The following is a 10,293-nucleotide window of genomic DNA, read 5'->3' as shown; positions in this document are numbered from 1 at the left end:
TCTCCTATGCTCTACTTTTATTCTATATGGATTACAATTATTGTTAATATTTATAAACATATAAATTTTAATAAATTGTTTTTTTCTAATTTGTTGATAGATATGGACTAAAAAGAGAGAATTTAAGTTAAAATCTATAACTTACATAATTATGACAAGTGATTGAAGCATGGTTTAATGGCAATATTGTTACTTGGAAGCATATATACTTAGGCCATGTTTGGTTCACTGCTTTGGGCCTCATTCTCTTAAGAATGAATAATATTAAAGTGTTTGGATACAAAATTCTTGCCAACGGCCATATTCTTTTTAGAATGAAAAACCAGCCCCATAGCACAAAAATTGACTAGCCTGCAACATGAAAAATAATCATGCCCCATCTTGCTCATTTCATTCTTTGAGAAAACTCTACCTACAAAATTGTTGTCATTAGATGTTTACTTTTGCGAAAGCACTTTTATAAAACTACTTTTACATGAAAACACTTTTACAAACGCACTTTTATGGATGTACTTTTACATGAAAGTACTTTTACGCAAGCACTTTTATGAAAGTACTTTTATAAAAACACTTTTATGGAAGTACTTTTACAAAATCACTTTTATGAAAGTACTTTTATGAAAAATACTTTTATGGGAGTACTTTTATGAAAGCACTTTTATGGGAGTACTTTTATGAAAGTACTTTTATAAATGCACTTTTGTAAAAGTACTTTTATAAAAGAATTTTTATGAAAATACTTTTATAAAATCACTTTTATGAAAGTACTTTTATGAAAGCACTTTTGTGGAAGTACTTTACAAAATCACTTTCATAAAAACACTAATGAAAGTACTTTTATAAAAGAATTTTTATGAAAATACTTTTGTAATAACACTTTTACGAAATTACTTTTACAAAACATCTATGCCAATTGGTAAACATTGGCTATTGAAGACCTAGGTTGTCAGTTTGTGAATACTAGCACAAATTAAAAATGAGCAACATAGGACATTTGTCAGTCTGAAAAGAATTCATTTTTAGGAAAAAAAAAAGTGTTTGTATTTTCTCATTCCACTTATTTTTACCTTTTTTTTTCATTTTAGAATTTCATCTTTGATAAGAATTAAAAAGAATGAGAATTGAACCAAACATAACCTTAGATTTAATGACCTCGTTTGTAGTTTTTAAATAAAAGAGAGAGAGAGAATGTGTGTATTTTTTGGTAGCTAGATATGTAATATTAATGAGACAAATTAAGAATTAATATAGGAAAGAGAGTCAATTATGTGGGAATCAGTCCGGTACATTAACAGAATATCAGCATATACAGTAACTGTATCAACCGATACAATTGATACGGCCTACGGGTAGAACAAATCGGCAACTTAGATTAGCTTCAAAATCAGTACGTATCAGTAAATGTGGGCTGATATATGTTATACTTCAAACCCTGAAACAGAGCTTGATAACTTCGTATCAATAAGCACTAGATAGTAGATAGTGACCACCATACCACATATGATGTACTCCGTTTGGTACCTGCAGTTACCTATATGGTAAATTTAAATTAGATTTAAGAGATTAAATCCAATTTTATTTGTAAACCATCATCACCATCCAAACCCTAACAGGTTTTATTTGTAAACATTTGTATTTTAAGAAAAGGGAAAATCTATGATACAGAAAAGACATGATATAAAAAGAATTTTGACCAATCAAAATTCACCAACGAATTTTAATAAATTACGCCATATTTTTTATCACGTTTATGATTCTGATTTATTGGTCGGTTGTTTTTTAGATATAATATCTTTTCCATATCATAGCCATCCCCTAATAAAATCCTTTTAACAAAATTCTGTTAAAAAGGTTGATTATTATTAATATGGGTTTTACTTTTACATGTGAATACTCTGTTGGAGTGGGGCTAATTAGTCTTTTAAGAGTGAAAATACTATTCTGCTTTGCTTTAGAAAATGGGAAGGCATGTTTATAAAGTAGAAGAATTTTGTTTAAAAGTAGAAAAAGCATCAAAAGTCAAAATACTCTTCCTTAACAAAAATAAATAGTTGGAATAGAATCTCTCTAGTTGGTACCATTGTCATTTCAGGCTCAAATGTCCAGGGAGACAATGGATAGGCATAATTCTACAAATGTGGTTAAGTTGCTTTAATTTTTCACCTTCTAAATAAAAACCCTAAGCATTGAAGGCTCACCATCAATCATCTCCATCATCTATATATAGTGAAAAAAGGTGATAAAAAAATATCATGTTTTACTTGAGTGAAGAAAAAAAACAGTTGATGAATTATTGAAAAAGATTCTTACGTCTGTTACACTACAAAGAAAGAAACAGTAAAATGTATTATCAAGACATGAGGTGTCACTACTAAGTACTCACAATTGAGTTGGGATCTGCTGACCAGTGACACAATATATTGCTGCCCACGTTCAGCCAGTCATACATCGGGCTGGGTGAACGAGGCCAGCATTGTATTTTTATTTGTATTAGTCCAGATCTCGATTTCATTAACAAAATTAGAGAACTCTTAAATCACAATTCTCCACCTTCGGTTCTGTTTATTTATTTTTATTTTGTATTTTAGGCTTAGTTTGGAAAGAATAATGATGAAGGTAGATTTGGCCCGACCCTTTGTCTGTGCGATACGTGGAAGAGATCGGGTGTGACCTGGCAAGAGCGTCAGCTCGACACAGCGACATAGCAACAGTCACATCCCAAGAAAAGGCCCGAGCTTCCCGAGCTCCCCAAGAAGAGGCCCGAGCTCCCCAAAAGAAACCCACACTTCCTGGGAGGTGAAACCCGAGCTCTCCCTAGAAATCCCGAGGCTAACAAGGAAACCCGCGAGGGGCAAAGCCCGAACTAGCCCACCTCGGGTCAGTCTGGGCCACACCCCGCCACGTCGGGACAGTCTGGGTCGTACTCTCATCCAAACTCAAGACTTCACCTCGTGCACCACTCTGGCACCTCGGCTCCAGGTCGCACGACTGAATAATCGTACCTGACAGAGGTTCGTACTTTGAAGCAGCGCGCCTGACTGGCCAGAATCTGACAGATGATAGTCGCACTCCAACAGCCACCTGCTACCGCCATCTCAGCTGTTGTAGAAACGGCCCTGACAGAGAGGATAGTGGCGGTTATATCTGCCCCCCACAGAGGCGGTTACATCTGCTCTGGCTGAAGCTTGGGAGTGAGTGCATCAGGTGGTTATAAAAGGCCTTCTTCCCCAGAGAAAATGCAAGTGATTTTTGTGCCTTCTGGTTTCAGAATCTCTCATTTTCCCTTACATTCTCAAGAGTTCTAACTTGAGCATCGAAGCATTCCCACCGGGTTTCTCCCCAGGAATCTCTTATTTCCTCCTTGTTTCAGGCATCTTCAGCTCCGTCAGAGACAATATTACCGACAACTAAGACCGACCGGATCATGCATCATCAAATACAAATATAAATATGACTACATATTTGTATTTATACTCCTTCCAAATACAAGGACTCAAATAAGGGGCCATTGGTTAACACAATTTTATTATTAATACTAAAATATTCATTGGGGATTGTGGGGTTTAGTAATGGGTCTTCCGTTTTGAGAAAGTTTGTTAATGGGTTTTCATTTGCCTTAATTTAGAGACCATTTTATCCTTACGGCCATTTAAAGTTTCTAAAACCTCCCCTGTACAGTTGATGAACCATATCCTATTAAAACTTTAAGGGAACACAATTTTTTGTTTTTTTTTTGAAAAATCTATAATATGGGAAAGACATGATATCTAAAGAGTTTTGATCAGACGTTTTTCAGATGTTATACTTTTTCATATCATTGTCAAACCCTTTTCTTGTTTTCTTTTTTTGTTTGTAGGGTTTGTTAAGAAATTAGAAGGTGAGTGAAAATGACTAAATGGCATTTTTATTCAAGATTTTTCTCAAAGTCTCAAACATGAGTTTGCGTTCTGTGCACCCATGGGTGCATTGGACGAGTGAACCCATGAATCACGTTCGACCACGTCGACCAGGGGAAGGACGCATAATGTTAATAGTCAAACACCCGTTAACACGGGTTCAGCGGTTCAACCGACCTTAAACCGGCCACAAAATGACAAAAGGTAAATCAAAAGGAAGCCCAAACCACATTTTGCATTTCCCCTGGATGCTTTTCCTCCCTCCACCGAACCCTACCCATACACTGGCGACTATACCGCAGCGAGTGACCCAAACTAGCGACCATCGGCGGCGAAAGCGAGAATCCCAGAGGTACATTTCTGGCTGCCTCTTCTTCTTCTTCTTCTTACAAGGGGCTTCTTGTGTCAAGAGAAACCACCCACCTGAGTTTTGGGTTGTCATAATAAACACTGACCAGCTTTGAATATCCGCACATGGTGGTTGTGTTCCAAACACCTGCAATCGTAATTGCTGAAATTCAAGTTGTTTTTTCAAGTTTGAATGCTTCATCCTTCAGCAGACAACTGAGCACCAGTTGCACTATTTCTGTCAAGGAGACTGACCGAAATTTCTTAATTTAAATATTTAATTCATTAGTCTACATATACTCTCTCTCTCTCTTTTTCATTTTCCCATTGTAACCCAACTGGTGAACTGGTTACCATTGTACGTTTTCTCACTCTTTCATTTTAAATTGAGACACAGGAATGTGTCACAACTTCCTCAATGGGCAGTGGACAGGCATCTTAGATTTAGACTAGCTCAACTCTCCAGGGAAGATGACATGTGACACCTTGAGAGCGATGAATTTAAAAGAGTAAAGTAAGAAACAGTTTATACAAATACCAATATGTACAATATAAATATATACAAAATAATATAAAATATAAGATTTTCACTTTACGTATTTGTATCTCTACTCCTTCCAAACTGAGCCTCTAACAATTCCAACAAAATGGAAAAAAAAAATTGTGCATTCATTTTAACTCCTTGTGAAAATTTATTTTAGTTATGCTTCGTTAGAAGTCTGCTTCTAAGAATCACCATTTTGAGAATGAATTTTGACTCCAAAGTTATTCTATTTTGAAGCTTCAAAGAAACAATTCTTAGAATGAGGTTAGTTTTGAGCCCAGAAACAAAAAAGAATTTAATTTCAACAATTTTCATAAACCCAAACTTACAACAAAATTCATCAGAATTAATTAATTAATTAAAAGCATTCCAAAAGCAGTCTTAGTTCCCCCCACCCACCCTTTCTCTCCCCAAGCATTCATATTAACTTTTTGTATTTCCAGTTTTACTTGTATGAACTTAAGTTTAATTAGCTCAGTCTCTTTTTCCCTTCTCAAGCGCCTTGCTCTAGCTTGGCCTTCCACAGAGATCTTTATTGTATGAACTAAAGAATGCATCAGGCAGATCGATCTTATAGAACCCTCAGATCAGTGGAGTTAACCCATGCAATTAGATATCTCGTTTGAGTATGGTCGCTGTGGTATGTAGGGGTGTCAATTGGACTGGATTTGGTCTAATATGATCCAATCCAATGTGAGTCTATTATAAATGGATCAGGTCCATTCTAATCCAATGAATGTTTTGGATTAATTTGGAGTCTAATTTAATGTTTGGACTGTCCAATCTATTCAAATTTATTTTGATTTAGATTGATTTCAACTCAAACCCGGTCCATTGACACATTATTCTTATCTTATATCAATGGATAAGATATTGGCTTAATCCAACCTAATCTAATATAAATTTGTTACGAACGGGCCAGGTCCAATCCAATTTAATAAATATTTTAGAATGGATTAGTCCAATCCAATATGTCTTCTTAGTCCATCTAATCTATCCAAATTGATTTTGGCTGAACGAGGTCCAATCCAAAACCGATCCATTAACACCCTTAGTGGTATGGTTGCCGGTGGTTGTCAAGGTAAGAAGAAGAAGAGGCAGTCAGAAATGTACAGCCGGAGCTCTCGCATCGCCACACTCACTATGGTATAATCGCCGGTGTGTGGGTAAAGTTCGGTGGAGGGAGGAAAAGCATCATGGGGAAATGCAAAATGTGGTTTGGGCTTCCTTTTATTTTACCTTTTCGGTTGAACCGCCGAACCCATGTTAACGGATGTCTGACCGTTAAGGTTGTGCAATCGACGTGAGTCGTGGGTTCACTCGTCCAGTGCACCCATGGGTGCATAAAACGCGGACAAAACCTATTTTTATGTGGCTGTTTTGGTGAAGAAATGTGTACTGATGATATCAATGGCCCATCCGAGCGACAAAACATGCTGCCATCATGTGGAAGAGATTCTGATTCTTTGCTCATTTTATACTCCTCTTCTCCTGGAGCCACGTGTGCGTGGGGTGGAGTACACGCCACCGCACCGAGTTGATTCCAACACTCAACACCTTCAAATTTCAAACACTCATCATCGAACGGTTCCCATCAATTGTTTCCTATTGATCCGATCTATTGACTTCGAATCTCCTCCCATAAGAATTCTGCCTACGTCTATTTACAACACATTACTTTTGTTCATTGCGAACATCTTTCAAGCGTAATACCATATAAGAGGTGTGATGTTTTCCATGCGTGACTGTGGTAATATGTGAGTAGATGTAGGCAGAATTTTTCTGAGTATCAGATCCAGACTCAATCCACTTTACAGTTTTGGCACACCAATTGATTATTTTGGATCCCACGTGGGATTACTTTAAGATTACACGTAGACGTGTTGACTATCCGTTCTTTAATGTTTTCCAAAACTTCCCGCCTTGGAATATGAAATATGAGTGCAACATACATCAAACGAAACGGGATATGCTCCACTCACATGGGGCGCCTTACATGTACATCCACCATGCATTGGGAACATCTTCCGTCAATAATAACGTATAAATACGGAGGCATGAATGAGGTGCCCATGCCAGATCATGATGCTTGTCGGAATGCTTTAAATTGGGAGAAGATCCGGACTCCAACTTTCCAATCCAACCCAACTGAAAAACCATTTTGATGAGGACTGCATTCCTTTTCCTTATTTGTGAGAGCTTAATGCTATTTATATAATCCCAAGCTTAGGCCATAGAGTGATAGAACAACAATATCAACATTGTCTGTGAGGTCAAAGTCCTAGACGACATGGCGAAGCATTTGGGTTTGGGGGGGAATGAGAGAAAGGTGATGATCGCCATTGATGAAAGCGAATGCAGTCATTACGCGCTCAATTGGGTGCTCCACAATCTTCAAGACTCCCTCTCCAACTCGTCTCTCCTCATCTTCACAGTTCGGCCCTTAACCGGTTATAGCTCCATAATTGCCGCATCCTATGGTTTTCCTCGTACATACTCTGCTCCCTGAACCATTTGAAAAACCCTGCAATACCAGTCTTAAATCTGGTTTTCCTTTCTTTGGATTTCTGAATTCAACTATATATTGGGACTCACGGTTCACTACTAATTGCAAATTATGTTTGATATAGATCCGGAGTTGATTAGGTCCGTCGAAGAACGACGAGAGAGGATTTCGTTGGCTCTGTTGGAAAAGGCTAAAGATATCTGTGCAAATCAAGGGGTATGGTCACTTTGATGACTCACTTTACTCTCTTCTTTCCACCAGATTCTGCAAATTTGGTTCTCTTTGTGTTTAGTTAATCAATGTAATTAAGGTCTGGCCGTTTCCATTACACAGGTAATTGCAAAGACAATTTCAGAATTTGGAGATCCTCAAGAGACAATTTGTGAAGCTGTTGAGAAGTTCAACATCAATCTACTCATTCTAGGTAGCCATGGTCGCGGACTTCTCCAAAGGTTGGTTTCTTTTGAATTGCTTCTCTCTGTGCAACTAACAGATTCAGGATTTAAGGGTACTCTTTATTCGGCCCATCATCCATGATCCACCCCAATTTTGGCCCCAACTGAGACCTTCCCCCATATTATATAGGATATAGCTGCTCCAATCTCCAGGCGGAATAGGCCTACTTTATTTAGCCTGGTCAATTCCTATTCTGGACCAGCCTGGAGTAAGACCAGTTATTTACTGATGTTATGTATCTAGCTGAAAGACAGTTTGGTCCCTCAAATTCAGTAGGTGCCAGTAATCTTTTTTTTTTTTTTTCGTTTTTGTTGCATTATTTTGTATGTTAGGTATAAAGGCGAATTTTTGAAACAGGTTTTTCTTGGGGAGCGTGAGCAATTATTGTGTTAACAATGCCAAGTGTCCTGTTATTGTAGTGAAGAAAGCAGAATGAGGGAAACTACTTTGATCAAATTATAAGTTTGAAGAAAATTGTTAGAAAATGTAAATTCCTATTTACATATGTTTGATTTGATATGGTTGATATTGTAATTTATCTTGAGCACATTGACTACTAAAGATACGACTGACCATAGAATATATGAAGTTCATTCATATGTTGTTAAAGCCACAGCAAAATATCTATCAGAAAAAAAAAAAATCCTAGATGAAACTGAAACGGAATAAGAAAAATTATTTAGGTGTCGTTTGGTTCGTGGGAATAGGGGTTTAGAATTGGAATGAGCTATTTCAATTTAAACTGTTTGATTGGACGGAATCGGAATTTCATTCTTATTTCTATTGAAGTGGTATTCCTCTATTTGAGGGAATGGCCAGTCCCTATCCTTCCTTTAGGAATGAAAGCTCATTCCTGCTCACTCCTATTTCTATTTCTATTTCTATTTCTGTCTGAACTTAATAGATTATGGAAATTGGCCATTCCAATTTTAATTTTAAAAGATTTTGATTCAATTCCAATTGCAAATCAAATGGACCCTTAAACCTATACCTATAAAGTCTGCAAAAAACCTTCGTTTACGTTTCAAAACGCACGCCTTTGCTAATCATTCTATACATATAGAAATTATGACTTTGCCCTAATGTGCATGGTGAAAACAGTTTTTTTGTCTTCATATTGCCTAAATATGGTATTTCTGCTAATCAACTCCAACTTGGCGTTTGTCAGTTTACTCAATGAGGTGAAATCCACTTAAATAAAACAAATCATTTTTAGGGGCAATTCAATAAATCTTCATCCCGAAAACATATACGATGGGCATACACATGACTTTAAAAATTTTAAAACATTACATTATATCAATATAAATGTTGAAATTATGACTATGCCCTTGTTAATAATGTGGATAGTTAACACCGTAGTTATCTCTTCATATTATCTAAATATGGTATTTCTGCTAATAGGTGGAGATATAAGATAAATCCCATAAGGGAAGCCCACTTGAATAAAAGCCTAAAAGACTTAAACCTCTCCTAGTATTTCCGGTAAATACTGAAATCTCCCCTCTTTTTTAAAATTGGACTAAATCCTCCCCCGCCAAATGGAATCACCAAAAAAGTTCTACACAGTTTTGGCCAATTTTCCTACTAGTAAGGAATTCACTCACTTCCTAGCGGATAAAACTTTTCCAAAGTTTGAAGGAAAAAGTAGGAAAAAATAATGAAACATCGAATTTACCCTCTACTATTGTTCAAATTTTCAAAATAAAACCCAGTTAATGAAACCCATTGCTCCAAAGTATTACATGCCTTGGTTTTCTGGTGATCAGCGACCATTCTCTTGAGCTTCCCGGACATGCTAAAAGTTTCCCTAGGTACCTTTCTACCTTGCGTTGGTGAAACCTTTCTTGCCGTTATTGTCGATGATGTTTGGCTTGAATCGGTCGAGGATGTCGAACTTTTCGTAATTTCGTCTGAAGATTTTTTAGCTTGATTCTGTTGATGGTAAGAAGATGGGGTCTGATTTCGTGTAGCTTTTTGGACCACTTGTTTGATAGTTTTTGCGGAGGTTCGGTCAAATTAGAGGTGTCAAGGAAAGCAGCTTCAGATATACAGCGCATTTTGGAATTTGATGATGTGAAGGAAGAAACTCAAGTAATTGGACACATCTTCTTCTCCAAAGGTGTTGTCAGTACAGTATGGAACCGCCCCCACGAGTACCCGAATCTCCACTGCCCATAAACACCTCCGTCGGAACCGCCGCTGCCAACCTTCGGCATCGAACCGCTGCTCTCCGTGGCAGGAGGGGGCAAGACGTTGTCGTTGAAGCTGTTCAAACCTGTCAGTTGAGGCTTGGCATGATCCAACTGTTATTCAAAAGAAAACTCTTCAACTTAACCAAATCCGTCGCAGCATGAATTCAATTTGGATTTCAGGATTTATTTATACATCCACACAGTACCACTCATGTGGCTACTTGGAAGCTCCCTTGGTCTCATAATAAGAGCCCACGTTGATACCCATCAACATCGAACACTTGCCTATATGTTAGAATAGGAGATTGTTTGTTTTCCCATCGTAGGTCAAGTCTCGTACCTTTTCTA

General features: G+C 37.3%; 1 protein-coding gene across 3 annotated transcripts; it reads left to right on the top strand.

The window, feature by feature from the left end:
- Positions 1–6,853: 6,853 nt before the first annotated feature.
- On the top strand, positions 6,854–10,293 carry LOC104602239 (universal stress protein A-like protein). 3 transcript variants are annotated; one of them, XM_088901313.1, is made up of 4 exons: positions 6,854–7,277; positions 7,419–7,510; positions 7,628–7,746; positions 9,748–10,293. In XM_088901313.1, exons 1-4 carry the CDS (start codon positions 7,079–7,081, stop codon positions 9,929–9,931), a joined length of 594 nt encoding a protein of 197 aa, XP_088757439.1. In that variant the 5' UTR covers positions 6,854–7,078; the 3' UTR covers positions 9,932–10,293. The 3 variants fall into 3 exon arrangements, with proteins under 3 accessions (XP_088757439.1, XP_019053220.1, XP_010264158.1); XM_010265856.3 differs by lacking the exon at positions 9,748–10,293 and adding an exon at positions 8,108–8,284 and having other exon boundaries at positions 6,864–7,277; XM_019197675.2 differs by lacking the exon at positions 9,748–10,293 and having other exon boundaries at positions 6,860–7,277; positions 7,628–8,097.

Source organism: Nelumbo nucifera, chromosome 3 (assembly GCF_055504915.1).
Source record: "Nelumbo nucifera cultivar China Antique chromosome 3, China Antique-T2T, whole genome shotgun sequence".
In the NCBI taxonomy this organism is placed as follows: Eukaryota; Viridiplantae; Streptophyta; class Magnoliopsida; order Proteales; family Nelumbonaceae; genus Nelumbo; species Nelumbo nucifera.
This window is presented reverse-complemented; position numbering and strand designations above follow the sequence as displayed.